The 19,124-nt window shown below is 46.7% G+C and overlaps 1 protein-coding gene across 4 annotated transcripts in view; it reads right to left on the bottom strand.

The window, feature by feature from the left end:
* Positions 1-3,848: 3,848 nt before the first annotated feature.
* UBAP1L (ubiquitin associated protein 1 like) overlaps positions 3,849-19,124 on the bottom strand; it is a 28,993-nt gene continuing 13,717 nt past the window's right edge. For 2 of the 4 annotated variants that reach the window (XM_032622672.1, XM_032622671.1), the window contains 4 exons: positions 12,079-12,693; positions 9,687-9,893; positions 5,878-5,979; positions 3,849-4,796 (listed from right to left, as the gene is read on the bottom strand). In XM_032622672.1, the coding sequence (XP_032478563.1) occupies positions 4,662-4,796; positions 5,878-5,979; positions 9,687-9,893; positions 12,079-12,693 (1,059 nt within the window). In that variant the 3' untranslated portion in view covers positions 3,849-4,661. Of the gene's footprint in view, positions 4,797-5,877; positions 5,980-6,348; positions 9,894-12,078; positions 12,694-19,124 lie in introns of all 4 variants that reach the window. The other 2 variants (XR_004348451.1, XR_004348450.1) reach the window with 2 other exon arrangements.

The raw sequence follows: 19,124 nt of genomic DNA, 5'->3' as shown, positions 1-19,124 counted from the left end.
GAGGGCCCAGGCTCAGACCCTGACCCCTGGGTAAGGCCTGCTCCACTGTCATTCTGTTCCAAAATAGAAATGTCCTTTGTATAACGAGTAATGCAAAACACAACAAAACTCCCTTATGTGACTGCCTGAAATTCCACCATTAGTCACGTATTATTTTGGGTTAAGCATTGCCCCCTGTGCTGGACGGAATAATGGTCCCCCAAAGACATCCATGTCCTAATCCTTGGAGTTATTATCTACCTTACATGGTAAAAGGGACTTTGCAGATGAGATTAAGGATTTTGAGATGGGCGATTATCCAGATGGGCCCAAAATAATCATAAAGATCCTTATAAGAAGGAGGCAGAAGGGTCAGCTAGTTAGAGGGCACACATTTCCCTGGGAAGGGAACACAAAGAACTTGAGGTTTCAGCCTGAAATAGTTTCTGAGGGCCTCCCACACACACACCACACCCACCCCATGAGGGAACATGGTTGGGACACAGAAGGGCAGACAGAGTATATGGGGACAGAAGTGAAAGCAAAGCCTCAGGGAGCACTTGCTTCTTTCTGCATCCTTGGGCCAGGCCTTGGTCACCACCTGGTCCCCTGACTCCACCAACCGCCTGGCTTCCTCTCCAAGGGTCATATTGTTTAGACTCTGGCTTCTGGTAGCTGAGTGTGTCATCTGCTGCTGTTTCAAGGGGACACCAATGACCCTTACTGTTAGCTGTAGAGATTATCTTTCTCCCAGAATCCTCTGCTCAAAACACCTTCTTAAACCCTGCTGACCAAAGAGGCCGATTCACTGGGGGAGAGGTTCTCCCAGGTTTTCTGAGTTTGATTATAAATGCTGGAGATTTGTTAACCATAATGATAATGAGAAGGATGACAGAGTAAAGGTAGTAGTAATTATAGAACAAAGCAGGGTATAAATATGTATAAATAATAGCTACTAGATGCCATGTCACAAGCTTCCTGTACACTCTCCTGTTCAATCATCCTAACTGGGAAATTTTAGTGTCCATATTTTATGAATAAGAAACTGAGGCACAGAGAGGTTATGTGACTTGCAAAAGGTCACATAGTTTGTAATAGGGCTGTAGTTTCAGCTCAAATTTGACTTCAGAGTCCATGCCTTTAACTACCACACTATTCTACCTCCTAAAAAATAATTTAAACTAACTGGGCCCATTGATATCTCATTTTTAATTAAGCAATAGTTTTCTAGGGATGGGAAAGTTTGGGGCAGGTGGGAGAAGGATGGGGGAGTGACATGGAGGAAGGTCCTGTGACGTGGGGGAGAGGCCAGCCAACTGGTCACCTCTAAACAAGGGGACCTAATAAGGTGGCAGACTGAGGCCAGATTACCTTAATCAAAACATAAATAGCTTTAGATTTAACATTACATCTTAGAAATTGAATTTGAATTTTACTGTCTTTTCCAAGAGCAGTTTTATTTTTGACTAACAATGCCATCTCGCCGATTTCTAAAATAGTTTTATGTTGCCTGCAAGTTATTTAAAGCAAGTTTCAAGGCCAAAGAATATTTTTAATGTAATTTCAAGTCGGCAGGCATTGAGGCTTAATGGAAAGCACCCAGGGGCTGGATGGGCCTCAGGAAACCTGGGTTGTAGTCCCAAACTTGTTGTTTAGGCCTGTGTAGGCCTCCAGAAGTCCTCACTGCATGTTCAAACAAGATTATATTTGCGTTTTTTACAGGCCTCAACTCCAGGTCCAGCCCTGTTTGTTGGGTGGAGGGGGCTGAGAGGTTTTGGTTCTGTGCTAATTGCTGCAGGTCATTGCTCAGGGCAGCTGAGAAGGGCAGAGGCATCAGCATCTTGTCTTCTGACCTCTGCTTGCCTGAGTCATGGGCAGCTCCAGCAATTTGTCCCCTCAATCCCTGGGGACCTCCAGAAGCTAGGCCTGGGGTGACTGGAGACAGCTTTGGTCCCAACCTGCCCAATCCCCAAATGAGGAAAGACTGACATAGGACCACAGATTGTGAGAGCAGAAGCCAGATCTCTGCTCTGGGCCCATTAAATTGAATAAAAATCCCCAGAGATACTGGCCTAAAAACAGACACATAGATGAATGGAACAGAATAGAGAAACCAGAAATAAACCCACACATATGTGTGGTCAATTAATTTACAACCAAGGAGCCAAGAATATACAATGGGGAAAAGACAGCCAGTCTCTTCAATAAGTGGTGTTGGGAAAACTGGACAGTCACATGCAAAAGAATAAAACTCAACCACTATCTCACACCACACACAAAAATTAACTCAAGGGAATTAAAGACTTGAATGTTAGACATGAAACCATGAAACTCCTAGAAGAAAAAATAGGCAGTAAGCTCCTTGACATCGGTTCTGGTAATGATTTTTTGAATCTGACACCCAAAGCAAATGCAACAAAAGCAAAAGTAAACAAGTGGGACTACATCAAACTAAAAAGCTTCTGCACAGTAAAGGAAACTATCAACAAAGTGAAAAGGCAACCTACATAATGAGAGAAAATATTTGCAAATCATATATCTGATAAGGGGCTAATATCCAAAATATATAAAGAACTCATACAACTCAACAGCAAAAAAACACACAATATGATTAAAAAATGGGCAGATCTGAAAGGACATTTTTCCCAAATAAGACATACAGGTGGCCAACATGTACATGAAAAGATGCTCAGTATCACTAATCATCAGGGAAATGCAAATCAAAACCACAATGAGATACCATCTCACACCTGTCAGAATGACTATTATCAAAATGACAAGAAATAGCAAGTGCTGGTGAGGATGTGGAGAAAAGGGAACCCTTGAGAACTGTTAGTGGGAATGTATATTGGTGCAGTCACTATGGAAAACAGTGTGGCGGTTCCTCAAAAAATTAAAAATAGAACTGCCATATGACCTGGCAATTCCACTTCTGGATATTATCTAAAGAAAACAAAAACACTAACTTGGGGCTTCCCTGGTGGCGCAGTGGTTGAGAGTCTGCCTGCCGATGCAGGGGACATGGGTTCGTGCCCCGGCCCGGGAGGTTCCCACATGCCGCAGAGCGGCTGGGCCCGTGAGCCATGGCCGCTGAGCCTGCGCGTCCGGAGCCTGTGCTCTACACGGGAGAGGCCACAACAGTGAGAGGCCCGTGTACCGCAAAAAAAAAAAAAACACTAACTTTCAAAGGTATCTGCATCCCCATGTTCATTGCTCTACTATCTACAAGAGCCAAGATATGGAAACAACCTAAGTGTCCAGTGATGAATGCATGGATAAAGAAACTGTGGTGTAAATATACAATGGAATATTATTCATTGTAAAAAAAGAAAGATCTTGCCATTTATGACAACATGGATGGGCCCTGAGGGTATTATGCTAAGTGAAATAAGTAAGACAGAGTAAGACAAATACTGTATGATCTCTCATATGTGGGATATTAAAAAACAAAGAAACAAATAAAAACAAGCTCATAGATACAAAGAACTGATTAGTGGTTGCCAGAGGTGGGGGATGGAAGGGGGGGAAATGGGTGAAGGGGGTCAACAATAACAACCAAAAAATCAATTAAAAAAAGAAAAAGAATCTCCAGAGAGCTTCTTATAATAATGAAACAGATTCCCAAGGGCTGCCAAGCTGGACTTTCTGAATCAGATTATCCAGGAGTGGGGCCTTGGACATTTTAACAAACTCCCCAGGGCATTCTTATGGATAGCAGTCAGGGCTAATCACTCCACTTATCCTAGGGAAACTTAGGCCCAAAGAGGCCTTGAGCCATTCATCAGCAGAACCAAAATCAGAATTAGGTCTTCTGACCCACAGTTAGATATTCTTTGCACCCCAAGACCAGAAACCTACAGGACCCAAAGAACTGCACATCATTTATTTGTTTTAATTTTCTTAAACTCAAAGTTACTAATGCCCTTAAAGAATCAAATATAGGTCATTTTACACAGCTTATATGAAGACAGTTCCTCGTCTATGCAACTCCATCTGCCCCTCCCCGCAAGGAACCACTTTCAACTCTTTTAGCTGATTCTTTTGGTACTGAAAGAAACCAGACTGTCACCCCAAAATATGCCTCTTTGACATAATTATTTTGAGCTGAAGGCAATTAAGAAGCAGCAAATGCAGGAAAAGCTCTCTCTACCCTGCCCCTCTTTTCTGCTTAAAGGCAGGATATAAATTCTCCTTTTCTGGAGACAGATTCTTGTCAGCCCAGAAATGTACCAGGGGAGCCTACAAACAAACCTTACTCCATTAGCTCCCTCCCATATATTTACCTTCCCACAGTTTGCCATCCTTGGAAGCCTAAAACTGTTTTCCTTTGTCCTGTCATTTCTCTACAAATTTATTGTTCTTTGTTGAAGATGCTATATAAGCCAGAGTTCTAAACTGCTACTTTGAGTTACTTTTCATTGAAGTTTCTCAGGCATGATGTGTGCCACATGCATTAATAAACTTTTATTTTTCTCTCGTTAATCTATCTTTTTGTTAAAGAGCCCCAGTTGAAATCCTAAGATGGCTAAAGTTTTGCCTCCTTTACAGTATTTATTCCCACCCTTGGCATCATTTGCATTTTTACAATGAGTATGCATCAATTTGTTATTCTTATGTGGTCTTCATAATACAGTCAGGATGGATTGCCAGGGATGCGTGGGCACCGCGAGGTGCATCCAGGGTCACTGGGCGCAGGCTACCAGCTCCTCCAGGGCTTGCTCACGGCGGTTGCCGTGGACCAGCAGCACCTCCTTGATCCGGTCCTGCTGGAAGCCCATGTCGCTGAACTGCTCTGAGAGGCGCAGGAACTCCCCTGCCTGAGGAACAGGAGGCAGAGAGGGCGTGGGGGACTCTGTGAGGCTGGGCCTCTGCCCTGGGGAGCCCCCTCCCAGGTGGCCACCGTACATACCCCCAGAAAGCTGTGACCCCCACAGGCCAGGTGAGCCTGATCCTGGGCAGCACCTGTGGTTTTCCTGTACCTCAGTGACATGGGCTCAAACCTCCCTTCCTGTGCCAAGGAAGGGGAGCCCAGCCAGGCTGCCAGCTCTCTCTGTGCGGCTTTCCTTCCCCACTCTGGCTCACTCCTGACTCCCTGTGCTCGGGTGCTGCGCTGGGGCAGGAAGAGGAAGGCTGCATACTGGTGCCCAGAGGATGCACAGCGCAGGGTCTCTGTCCAGGCCCCAAACCCTGCCAAGGTCTCACACAGCACAGCCTCTGCCTGCCTTCCTCCTCCGGCCCCAGTGCTTGAAACTTCCCTGCCCCTCCCCGCTCCTCTCCTCGGCATCTCTCCCACCCCTGCATCCCTCCCTCAGCCTCTGTGAAGACTGCTGGCCTGAGCCAACTGCCAGTTGTGGACAGGTCACATTCATCAGGCACTTAGAATGTCCTCCTACTGGGACCACAGCCGCATGCATTCTGGGTTTCCAGGTAGGTGGCACACTCCCCGAGCACAGAGTTCAAGCACCTTTCTGCTACCTATCTGGCTCCTGTCTGGGTGTCTGACAAGGAGTGAAAGTCAATGTTTGTTGTGTTGATTCAGTTAAATAACACTAAAAGCCCTCCCTCCTGCATCCTCCCCACCCCTTCCCCTTCCCCTTCTCCCTCCCCTACCCTATCTCTTCCCCTTCCCCTACTCCTTCCCCTTCCATTACCCCTTCCCCTTCCCTTACCCCTTTCCCTTCCCCTTGGGTCCTCTCCCCTTCCCCTTCCCCTTGGGTCCTCTTGCCTTCCCCGTGCCCCATCTCCCTGGGCTGTCTCCTTCTCCCCAGGGCTGAGCAAGCAGGCTGTCTCCTGTGGTCCCCAGGCCGGCTCTGGCACTGGTCCTCCCCAGCACACCAGGCTCGTGTGTGCACCCCACACCTCCCCTCCCCGGAGGCCCAGGCTGGAGGCCCTGCTGACCTGGCTCTCGGAGAACTGGAACATCTCCATGGCCTCATCCACCAGGCCTTCCTCGTAGCCCTGTCGCAATAGGCGGTCACAGGCGCTAAGGTAGCTGAGAAACTGGGCAGGAAAGGTGCACAGAGGGAAGGAGGTTAAGAGGGGTAGCAGGGGCAGCAGATGGGGTGGAGGAGGCACCCAAGGGCCTCGTTAAGGCTGAGCTCAGGGCCAGGCTGACTGGGCAACCTGCCACACACAACGTGGCCCCAGAGACCCACGAGCTAACAGAAGAGGGTCAGAGGCCTCCCCTGGGGACAGGTGGATAGCAAAGCCTCACCAACTGTCCCAAGCTGGGGGCTGGAATCCAGGAAGAGGGCTGTCAGGGTGGGCTAAGGTGTTCCCAGAACCTAAGTGGGGAATGGGCCAGGGCTCAAACATGGGTATCTACCCACCACCCACCCAGGATGCTTAGCCTCCCTGGTGAGCACCCACCTATGAGAAGATAACCTCCTCTCCCACACACAGCTGTGCACCCCACCCATCGCCAGACACATAACATCTTTGCCATCCAGGACCCCGTGGGCCCCACTCTCTGCAACAGTCCTGCACCAGCGCTGGAAAGGGGAGGGGACAGTGGAGGACCCACAGGGAGGAACACCTCTTCCAGCCACTCCCTGCTTAGTCATCAGGGGCTACTTTTGCCCTCAGCATAAAGTGCTACCTCCCAATCCAGTTTCAGTGGCCAGCTTACCTCTGTCAGCAGCCCAGCCGCTCCCTCAGCACCCCCAGACTTCTGCACATCTGGTTCCAAGGCCAAGGCCAGCCTCACTCCTCTTCCCTGGGGAGCCTCTCCCCACCCCCCATCTCCACCAGGTGCTCCCACAGCACCCCATGCTTCCCCTCACATACAGCTTTGTAATTGCTCTACTGTCTTTCTCATCCACTAACTTTTTGTTCCACGAGGGAAGACTTGTGTCAGTCTTGTTCACCACTGTGTTCCTAGAACCCAGCATGGCAGGCAGGCAGAAGGAGCTCAATAAACGTATGCTGTGTTTATAAAATGAATTAAGAACTACCTTCCGGGAGCTTACAGCTCAGTGGGGGCGATAAACCAGATACAGGAAAACATGAGTGCCTGTTTCTGCAGACCTTCAGAACTGGGCAGAAAACACAGATCATAATAGACTAATGGTTTTCAAATTGTTTTAGCTTCTGAACTGTCCAAGCACCAGGGGGCTTCAACAGTAACAGGGTAAGGTTGAAGCTGCTCTGGGAGAACTGTGGGAAGGAGGTGGAGGGAGCCCAGAGTCCAGTGCCCCCACCTCAGGGACCCTGCTCTGGGCACATTTTGAAAACCACCCAACCAAACTCTCCTTGCACAGTTGAGGAAACTGAAGTCTAGGCAGGGCGGGCAGCTTGCCCCAGGTCCCAGGACTAGGGCTCAGATCACCTGACCTCTTGGCCAGTGCCTTGTCCATCGGGGGGCTAACTGCTAGAGGAGGGGCTTTGAGCTGGCTTGAAAGTAGACAGGGTTTCCGAAGGTGAAAACAGGGGCAGGGCAGATGGGGGATGCTCCCTTCACCTCTTGGTTCATCGACAGCAAAGGTTCTCAGCCTTGGTGCTGACTGTAGCTACCTGGGAGCCTTAAAACGACTGGTGCCTCAGTATCACTACCCATAAACTGCTGATGCTCACCTCCAGAGGCCCTGATATGACTGGTCAGGGGGGCAGCCTGGGCACTGGGACTTTTACAGCTCTCCAGGTGATTCCTGTGTGCAGCCAAGGTTGAGAATCTCTGAGTCAGTCCACACTAGTAGACCCAAGCCAGGCTGCATATCAGAACCATGCATATCAGAACCATCTGCAGATCTTTTAAAATGATAGGGCCCTGGGCCCACTCCAGATCCACTGATTGGGACTCTGCAGAGTAGGTCCTGAGAATCTGCATTTGTAAGGATTCTCCTGCTTGGTCAGTTACCAGGCCTATCTCAGGCCCCACAGTAGGTGAGGATGTCACCATCAGACTCCAGGATGGGACCTCCAGCAGTTATTGATTATAAACACATATTCCCCTCCATTCTGTGAATGGGGAAAGTGAGGCTCAAAGAGGGGACCTGATGTGCCTAGAGTCCCATGGCAAGTCTGGGCCCGGCCTATGGACCCTCACACATGCCACCCACACCTGTCCTGCAGGCAGTCAGTAGACACATCGATCCTTGTGGAAGGAGGGAAGGAGTGATGGACAAAGCTTATCTTTTGTATCTTTTCCTCTCTCCTTCTTTCTTCCAAGTGCCCTGTCTCTATCACCTGATGCCCCCCCTCCTGGACCATCCGTCGTTCATCTCTTTTCAAAAGGATTTACTGTAGTGTTTGTCTTTCAAAGGGAGAAGGGCTGTGAACCTAAAGGAGATGCTCAGTTAATGGTGGAGCTTCACAGAACAGAGAGGAATACTAACTTGGTGGGGGAGGATAGATGAAGTCATCCAATGGCCCTTCAGGCCCACCCCTTAGTGCCTGGCCCCTGACTGCTCACTGGGAGAAGACTCACCAGGCAGGTGGTCAGTCTATGTCTGGAAACACAACGTTCCTGATGCAGTGAGATTCTCCCAGCCCACCCACAGGGAGGCCAGTGCCCTGTGCTGCCTCCAGCTAATCTTCAGACCCCCACAGTGATGGCCCGAGACCCCAGCCTTGTCACAGGGTCTGGAGGGACTGAAGAGGCATGTCAGAGTCCCTACCATGGACTTGGCCCCTCACAGCCCTCCTGGACAGCTTCTTGGCCAAGGTCCTGGCTTTTCAGCGGCAGCTGAAGGTGGAGGCAACTTCTTAAATCTCAGATCAGCCTAAGGTGCTGCCCTGGAAGGTTCTCACACAGAAACTATCTGTCCCTTCAGGAACTGCCTTAGCTACAGAGAATCACTTCTCTCAAGTCACCCTCTTCCCACAACGGTGACTGACTGAAGCAGAAGTATGAAGGCCTGACCATCTCATCCCCAATTAGGACAACTCTGAAGGGCCATATATGCTTCCAAGCTGTGGAGTTGGCTTTCACTGGGTCTACAAAGCTCAACCTCTCCCTCTACCCATCCTTGCTTCTGTCATTTCCCTTACCCAGAAGTTGTTCCCAAGGGTCTCCTTAATAAATATCCTGTATGCCAAACTCCATTGGAGTCTGCTTCCTGGGGAACCTAACCTACAATACTGGTTTTCCCCATAGCTCCTAGCTGCATCTGAACACCCAAGAAGTGCCCAGCAAATACTGATGACTAGATTGATGGATGGGTAGATGGAAAGAGAGAGAGATGGGTATGGGTACGGATAAACTGTTGAGGGAAGTGGTTAGAGCTGTGCTATCCAATACGGTAGCCAGTAGCCACATGTGGCTATTTACCTATAAATTTTAATTAATTACAATCAATTAGAATTCTCAGTCACACTAGCCACATTTCAAGTAACCACACATAGCTAGTGGCTACTGTATTGGACAACACAGGAATAAAACATCTCTCCTGCTGCAGAAAGTGTTATCGGGCAGCTCTGGAGAGATTTGTGGCTGCCCAAAGTTCCAGTCTTCTGTATCTGGGGCAGAGACTGGGACAGGAGTAGAATATTGAGACTCCCCAAGTAGGTATGGGGATTCCTGATAAACTCCTATGGAGGTGGTAGCATTAGGGTCTAGAAACTTGCTCACAACCCCCAATAATTGATTCCAAGCTGAAATTCTGCCTCTAGAGAAAAACATAAAATATCTTCAAGTTGAAGATAAAAAGAGCGTGGCCACTCACTGGGCTCCAGCTCCACAGCCCCCCAGTTCTGGGTCCTCCACTCACCTGGCTCAGGCTCTGCCGCCCAGTCTTCTGTAGAGCCATGATAGCCCTGTGCAAGGGATACCCCAGGGCGACCACTGGCCCGATGAGGTCTTGCTCCTCCTGGCTCAGGGCGGACAGCAAGTCAGCAGAATCAGGGTGCAATCTGTGGGTGGCGAGAGGCTGGGGCTCCTGCCCAGGAGGTGGCAGGCAGGTATGCGGGCTCAGGGACTGAAACACAGAAAAGTGGATGTGTTAGTTACCATGGAGGTGACACCTGGCTAGGCAGGACATTTTTAAAGATGCTTTTATGTACCACCCTCTCTACAGAGTGTAGGGGCTAATATTCTGAGGAGCTTGGAGTCCTGCAGACCTGGATTCAAATCCCAGCTCTCCACTGTTTACTCAGTTTACTCATGTGTAAAGTGGATGCAGTTATACCAGATACCTCACAGGGTTATTACAAGGCTTAAATAAGACAAGGTGAGAAAACTGATTAGCAAAGGGCCTGGCATACAGAAACTGCCAGTAGATGATAATACTTACTGCTTAAAACAACCCTGAAAGAGAAATATGATAGGCTCATTCTATTTTACAGATATTGAAGTCAAGGTTCAGACAACTTAATGACCTGGTAAGCAACACACTTTTGGGACCTGAACCCTACTCAGAATCAAATCCAGGGTTCTTTACCCCAAACCTTAGTAAGGGGGAAGCAGGGGTGATCTTCCCAGCCAGATCTTCCTTCTTGAGTTTGGCTGGCTGGAGCTTGGCTGGGCATGGAGTAGGGTAGGAACTGGGTACAGCTGTGGTGTTGGGGAAACCCACACAGACTCTGGACTAAGGAGTGTGGCTTGAAGGCATTTCAATTGGTTTGGCTGGCATCACCCCTAACCCGTCCCCCATGAAGAAGCACCTATCTGCTAACCCCGAACATACCTCCCTGTCCCCTCCTCCCCAAGAAAAGCCTAGCTGCTGCCCTGACTTCAGGAGCAGAGTGCATGTGACGTGTGAATTCCCCACCCATCCTCATCTTCTCAGGGGTTTCCCTGCCATGACCTCATCCTAGGATCTGCTCTTTACCCCAGGTGAAAAACATGCAAATCTTAGGATTTGAGTCTACTCCTGTGACCTTGAAAAAGATTCTTACCTGCTCTCTGCCTCAGTTTCCTCCCCTTCAGAACATCTGCCCCATCCTCCCCCCAACCCCGCTGTAGGATTGTTGCTAGAGTAAATTTAATTGGGACCAGGGAAGAGCCATCCTGGCATCAGCAGCTAGTCCGTGATGTGGGCGTGGCCTGTGCAGTTTACACAGTCTCTTCTCTGTTCGCTCTAAATAACTGTGTGAGGGGTTGCTGCCCACTTTACAGGTAGAGAAGAGATGGCTCAGAGCAGTTCAGTGACTTGCCGAAGCTCACACAGCAGTGAGTGGGAAATGCCAGACCTTGAATCTGTCTTTTGGATTTAATTTCACCTCGGCCTTATTCTGTTGCATCTCCTCGCCTGACTGTGGAACTGCTGGGGGGAAGAAAGCTGTGCCTAACTGCCACCTCCTGCTCCTAATCCTGACCTAACCCATCTGTTCCAGATCCAGGTTTTGTGGAGTTTGATACTTAACACAATCTGGACCACTTAAAGAAAAAAGACACAGTTACAGATACAAAACTATGTACAAGGCCTTGGAAGGAGCTAGTGAGGGGCCTGAGGCTTAAGCTTCATTGGCTTCACCATATGTTCATATCTGCTCCCAGTTCTTCTTGGTACACATCCTCTGTCCTGAAGCCTTCCCATCCTGCAGCAACCCTCACCTCTCTCTCAATACCTGATTCCTCCCACTGTAGAGTGCTGCCTTGTCTCACACTTCCTCGCCCAACTCTCCTTGTCCTGTGAGTTTGACCTGGTCTCTTCCAACCCAGTCTCTTGAAGGAAGTGACTGTACAGTGAATATTCCTTGATTGAGCCTTCCCCTCACTCATCCTACAGCAAGCCTTGCTGGGTGGGAAGCCCTAGATCTGAGCCACATTCACTGATTCAACAGACATTCACTGAGCACCCCCTATGGGCCAAGTGTGCTGCTGGGTGCTGCGGAAACAAACATAAATGCGATCGCTGCCCTAGAAGAATCATATTCCATTGGAAGAGACAGACAGATGTTGGGTAATTACAATTATTGTGACATGCACCCTAATAGAAGCAAAGAAGGCACAGTGAGAAACAGGGATTAGGGACCTATGAGCAGGGAATATTCTAGGCAAAGGGCCACAGGAAGGACTGCATGGTATAGGGTCAGGTGAGAGCAGGTAGGGAGGAGGCGCACGAAGAGGAGGGGACCAAGGCTTCGAACCAGGCCGGAGACCCAGACTGCGGGGGCCTCACTGCTGAGATGTGGCCTCGGCCAAGGGGGCAGTTTCCTTACCGCAACCACGGGCCTGTGGCTCCGCAACGGGGGCACGGCGCCAGCCGTGGAGGGCCGCGGGGGCAGCACAGGGGTGCTGGGGAGCGATGTCTCGGGGCCCGGGGGTGGCACTGGGGCGCTGGGGAGCGGGAGTGCCGGGCCCAGGGGTGACGCGGGGCCAGGGCAGAGGCTCAGAGCTCGGTGGCGGATGCGGTGCAGGAGACTGCGGGGGCGGGCGGCCAGCCTGCACTCAGAGAGCCGCCGCCGCGCCCCGGCCAGCTCCGACCTCACGCCGCGCAGCACGTCCAGCGAGCACCGGTGTTGGCTCAGGCTGGGGCTCGCCGAGGAGCTGGGCTGGGGGCTGCAGGGATCCGACTCTTCCTCCATGGCAGAGAAGGCTTCTTCCTCATCCTGGTCCTTCTCCTCCACCTCTTCCTTCTCAGGATGCTCCTGCGGTCTAGCCTCAGGACCTTCCGCTGCGGCAGGCATGGGCTCCAGCCCTTGCTCGGGGCTGACCAGCAAGAGCCAGGCGGGAGGGGCTGAAGCTGCCCCCGGGGCGTCGCACTGGACCTGGCAGGGTCCCCGGACTACAGCCTCCACCCAGAAGAGTGCCCTCCTCTCCAGGCTGAAGTCATACTGCGGAAAGAAGGCCGAATGAGGCTCCGCCAGGCAAACCAGGGCCGGGGGCGCACCCCTACCTTCTGGCCTCTGGGGAATCTATTCAGGCATAGACTCACCAGGCCTGGACAGTTTCTGATTCTAAGCCCCAGGCATTCATCGCAGCCCACCCTCACCCTTAGTTTTAGCTAGCACTGGGGTGGATGGATATCAATAACAATTTAACAGCAAACTGTGCAGGAAGGACAAAGTGAGGAATAGGTTAATAGACTGAAACAGTGAAAACAAATATCTAAGTCCCTTTGCCATTCAGTATATAATTGAACAACAGGGGCTTAAAAAAATTCTCCAACAAAACTTGTTCTTAGCAAAGAAGCTTTCACTTGAGCCCAGAATCATTTGTCACTGAGCAGTTGGCCTTGGAGGCCGGCCCAGGCCTGCCAACCTCTCTGTGGAGTGGTACTTGCCCCCATCCCATTCGCTGCCATCCAAGGTTACTTTGGGGCCCAGGAAATGTAAAAATTGCTAATTTTTGTTGAATTCTACTTACTAGGTCCTAATGTTATTCCTATTTCCAGATTACCAAAATGAGGCTCAGAAAATTTGATTTGCTGGTGGTCAGATTAGTGGTGAGTAGTTGAGCTGGGATTCCTCTGTCCATCTGACTGTAGTGCTTTCTCCACTACAGATCAAGCCAACTAAAAAATAAATCTGGAGCCCACATAAATAACCTAAATTGAGAGTTTGTAAATGAGGCAAAAATAAAATATTCCCGGTACCTACCATTAAAATTTAGAACTGGAAATATAAAACTCCATTAAAAAATATAAATATTCTCAAAAGGCAATTTCAGTGCTCAATGATGGCCACTTAAGGCTGGGGGAAGTGGTGTGTGGGGGGAAAATGGGAGGCAGAAAGGTAGACAGGCACTGCCCCCTCCCACCCGTGAATGATTCTATGTTGGAGAGAGGAACATAACTTAGCTGTTCTAAGTGTGGCTCCCTGAGTGTATCTTATTTCTCTCTGTATTCTCAGGGCCCAGGGCAGTTCTGGCCCCAAGGGGATATTTGTAATTGTGTGCAGAATAAATGGACAGAGAAAGAGATTGGAGCAAAATAAGTGGGTTGTGAAGGACAGAGGAGTGAAAAAGACAACTTCAGAACTGATGAGGCAGTCATGGAGAGAAAGAGACTGAGAGATAATGAGACAGTCAACAGGACTTAAGGAATAAAAGGATACAAAGACCCAGGCTGGACAACCAGTAAGACAGGAATACAGCCCCATCCACCAAAAAAAGAAAGTAACGACAAAAAAATATGTTACGACAAAGGAGCAAGGTAAAAACATACAAGACCAAATAAATGAAGATGAAGTTCACAACCTACCTGAAAAATAATTCAGAGTAATGATAGTAAAGATGATCCAAAATCTCGGAAACAGAATGGAGAAAATACAAGGAATGTTTAACAAGGATCTAGAAGAACTAAAGAGCAAACAAACAGTGATGAACAACACAATAACTGAAATTAAAAATACTCTAGAAGGAATCAATAGCAGAATAACTGAGGCAGAAGAATGGATTAGTGAGCTGGAAGATAAAATGGTGGAAATAACTGCCAGGGAGCAGAATAAAGAAAAAAGAATGAAAAGAATTGAGGACAGTCTCAGAGACCTCTGGGGCAACATTAAATGCACCAACATTCAAATTATAGGGGTCTCAGAAGAAGAGAAAAAGAAAGGGTCTGAGAAAATATTTGAGGAGATTATAGTTGAAAACTTCCCTAACATGGGAAAGGAAATAGTCAAGTCCAGGAAGTACAGAGAGTCCCATACAGGATAAATCCAGGAGAAACACTCAGAGACACATATTAATCAAACTATCAAAAATTAAGTACAAAGAAAAAATATTAAAAGCAACAAATAACATACAAGGAAATCCCCATAAGGTTAACAGCTGATCTTTTAGCAGAAACTCTGCAAGCCAGAAGGGAGGGGCAGGACATATTTAAAGTGATGAAAGGGGAAAACCTACAACCAAGATTACTCTACCCAGCAAGGATCTCATTCAGATTTTTTTTTTTTAAAAGAAAGGTGGCTAATGAGTCTTTTTTTTTTAATTATTTTATTTTTTTATTTTTGGCTGTGTTGTGTCCTCATTGCTGCACACAGGCTTTCTCTAGTTGCAGCGACCAGGGGCTACTCTTTGTTGTGATGCACAGGCTTCTCATTGCAGTGGCTTCTCTTGTTGCGGAGCATGGGCTCTAGGCATGTGGGCTTCAGTAGTTGTGGCTCGTGGGCTTTAGAGCACAGGCTCAATAGTTGTGGCGCATGGGCTTAGTTGCTCCGCAGCATGTGGGATCTTCCTGGACCAGGACCTGTCCCCTGCATTGGCAGGTAGGTTCTTATGCACTGCACCACCAGGGAAGCCCTCTCATTCAGATTTGACAGAGAAATCACGAGCAAAAGCTATGAGAATTCAGCACCACCAAACCAGCTTTACAACAAATGCTAAAGGAACTTCTCTAAGTGGGAAACACAAGAGAAGAAAAAGACCCACAAAAACAAACCCAAATCAATTAAGAAAATGGTAACAGGAACATATATATCAATAATCACATTGAATGTAAATGGATTAAATGCTCCAACCAAAAGACACAGACTGGCTGAATGGATACAAAAACAAGACCCTTACATATGCTGTCTATAAGAAACTCACTTCAGACCTAGGGACACATACAGACTGAAAGTGAGGGAATGGAAAAAGATATTCCATGCAAATGGAAATCAAAAGAAAGCTGGAATACCAATTATCATATCAGATAAAATAGACTTTAAAATAAAGACTGTTGGGGACTTCCCTGGTGGCACACTGGTTAAGGTTCCGCCTGCCAATGCCGGAGACGTGGGTTCAAGCCCTGCTCCAGGAAGATCCCACATGCCACGGAGCAACTAAGCCTGTGCACCACAGCTATGGAGCCTGCGCTCTAGAGCCCGTGAGCCACAACTACTGAGCCTGCGTGCCACAACTACTGAAGCCTGAATGCCTAGAGCCCATGCTCCGTGACAAGAGAAGCCACCGCAATGAGAAGCCTGCACACCACAATGAACAGTAGCCCCTGCTCGCCGCAACTAGAGAAAGAACATGCACAGCAATGAAGACCCAACACCACCAAAAATAAATAAATAAATACATTTATTTTTAAAAAAGAAAAAAAATATTCCATGCAAATAGAAATCACAAGAAAGCTGGAATAGTAATACTCATATCAGATAAAATAGACTTTAAAATAAAGACTGTTGGGGGCTGGGTAAGAATCCGCCTGCCAAGGCAGGGGACACGGGGTTGAACCCTGGTCCGGGAAGATCCCACATGCTGTGGAGCAACTAAGCCTGTGTACCACAACGATTGAGCCTGCACTTTAGAGCCTGTGAGCCACAACTACTGAGCCCTCATGCCACAACTACTGAAGCCTGCACACCTAGAGACCGTGCTCCACAACAAGAGAAGCCACCATAATGAACAGTAGCTCCCACTCACTGTAGTTAGAGAAAGCCCATGCGCACCAACAAAGACCCAATGTAGCCAAAAACAAATAAATAAAATAAATTTTAAAAATTTATAAAAATAGGGCTTCCCTGGTGGCGCAGTGGTTGAGAATCTGCCTGCCAAGGCAGGGGACACGGGTTCGTGCCCCGGTCCGGGAAGATCCCACATGCCGCGGAGCGGCTGGGCCCGTGAGCCATGGCCACTGAGCCTGCGCGTCCGGAGACTGTGCTCCACAACGGGAGAGGCCACCGCAGTGAGGGGCCCGCATACCGCAAAAAAAAAAAAATAAATAAATAAATAAATAAAAGTTTTTAAAAAATAAAAATATAAAGACTGTTACAAGAGATAAGGAAGACATTACATAATGATCAAGGAACCAATTCAAGAAGAAAACATAACAATTATAAATATTTATGCATCCAACATAGGAGCACCTCAATACATAAGGCAAATGCTAACAGCCATAAAAGGAGAAATTGACAGTAACACAATAATAGTGGGGGACTTTTAACACCTCATTTACAATAGACAGATCATCCAGACAGAAAATAAATAAGGAAACACAAGCTTTAAATGACACAGTAGATCAGATAGACTTAATTGATATTTTGAGGACATTCCACCCAAAAGTGGAAGAATACACTTTCTTCTCAAGTGCACACGGAACGTTCTCCAGAATAGATGACATCTTGGGTCACTAATCAAGCCTTGGAAAGTTTAAGAAAATTGAAATTGTATCAAGCATCTTTTCTGACAACAACACTATGAGATTAGAAATCAATTACAGGAAAAAAAAACAGTAAAAAACACAAATACATACAGGCTAAACAGTGTGCTGCTAAATAACCAAGAGATCACTAAAGAAATCAAAGAAGGAATAAAAATATACCTAGAAACAAACGACAATGAAAACGTGATGATCCAAAACCTATGGGATGCAGCAAACGCAGTTCTAAGAGGGAAGCTCCTGGCAATTCAAGCTCACCTCAAGAAACAAGAAAAATCTCAAATAAATATTCTAACCTTACACCTAAAGCAACTAGAAAAAGAAGAACAAAGAAAACCCAAAGTTAGTAGAAGGAAAGAAATCATAAAGATAAGAGCAGAGATAAATGAAATAGAAACGAAGAAAACAATAGCTAAGATCAATAAAACTAAAAGTTGGTTCTTTGAGAAGATAAACAAAATTGATAAACCTTTAGCCAGACTCATCAAGAAGAAGAGGGAGAGGACTCAAATCAATAAAATTAGAAATGAAAAAGGAGAGATTACAACTGATACCACAGAAATACAAAAGATCCTAAGAGACTACTACAAGCAACTCTATGCCAATAAAATGGACAACCCGGAAGAAATGGACAAACCCTTGGAAAAGTACAACCTTCCAAGATTGAACCAGGAAGAATTAGAAAATATAAACAGACCAATCACAGGTAATCAAATTGAAACTATAATTAAAAATCTTCCAACAAACAAAAGTCCAGGACCAGATGGCTCCACAGGCAAATTCTATCAAACATTTAGAGAAAAGTTAACACCTATCCTCAAACTCTTCCAAAAAATTGTGGAGGGAGGAACACTCCCAAACTCATTCTACGAGGCCACCATCACCCTGATACCAAAACCAGACAAAGATATCACAAAAGAAGAAAATTATAGACCAATATCACTGATGAACATAGATGCAAAAATCCTCAACAAAATACTAGCTAACAGAATCCAACAACACATTAAAAGGATCATACACCATGATCAAGTTGGATTTATCCCAGGGATGCAAGGATTCTTCAATATACGCAAATCAATCAATGTGATACACCATATTAACAAATTGAAGAATAAAAACTGTATGATTATCTCAATAGATGCAGAAAAAGCTTTTGCCAAAATTCAACACCCATTTATGATAAAAACTCTCCAGAAAGTGGGCATAGAGGGAACCTACCTCAACATAATAAAGGTCATGTATGACAAACCCACAGCAAACATCATTCTCAATGGTGAAAAACTGTAAGTATTTCCTCTAAGATCAGAAACAAGACAAGGATGTCCACTCTCGCCACTATTATTCAACATAGTATTGGAAGTCCTAGCCATGGCAATCAGAGAAGAAAAAGAAATAAAAGGAATACAAATTGAAAAGAAGAAGTAAAACTGTCAGTGTTTGCCGATGACATGATACTATACATAGAAAATCCTAAAGATGCCACCAAAAAACTACTAGAACTAATCAATGAATTTGGTAAGGTTGCAGGATACAAAATCAATGCACAGCAATCTCTGGCATTCCTATACACTAACAATGAAAGAGAAATTAAGGAAACACTCCCATTTACCATTGCAACAAAAAGAATAAAATACCTAGGAATAAACCTACCTAAGGAGGCAAAAGACCTGTACTCAGAAAACTATAAAACACTGATAAAATATATCAAAGATAACATAAACAAATGGAGAGACATACCATACTCCTGGATTGGAAGAAGCAGTATTGTGAAGATGACTATACTACCCAAAGCAATCTACAGGTTCAATGCAATCCCTGTCAAATTACCAATGGCATTTTTCACAGAACAAGAAATTTTACAATTAGTATGGAAACACAAAAGACCCCGAATAGCCAAATCAATCTTAAGAAAGAAAAACGGAGCTGGAAGAATCAGGCTCCCTGACTTCACACTATACTACAAAGCTATAGTAATCAAGACAGTATGGTACTGGCACAAAAACAGAAATATAGATCAATGGAACAGGATAGAAAGCTCAGAGATAACCCATGCACATATGGTCACCTTATCTTTGATAAAGGAGGCAAGAATATACAATGCAGAAAAGACAGCCTCTTCAATAAGTGGTGCTGGGAAAACTAGACAGCTACATGTAAAAGAATGAAATTAGAACA

Source organism: Phocoena sinus, chromosome 2, assembly GCF_008692025.1.
Source record: "Phocoena sinus isolate mPhoSin1 chromosome 2, mPhoSin1.pri, whole genome shotgun sequence".
Classification (NCBI taxonomy): Eukaryota; Metazoa; Chordata; class Mammalia; order Artiodactyla; family Phocoenidae; genus Phocoena; species Phocoena sinus.
The sequence above is the reverse complement of the archived record's forward strand: the minus strand, read 5'-3'. Positions and strand labels throughout refer to the sequence as shown.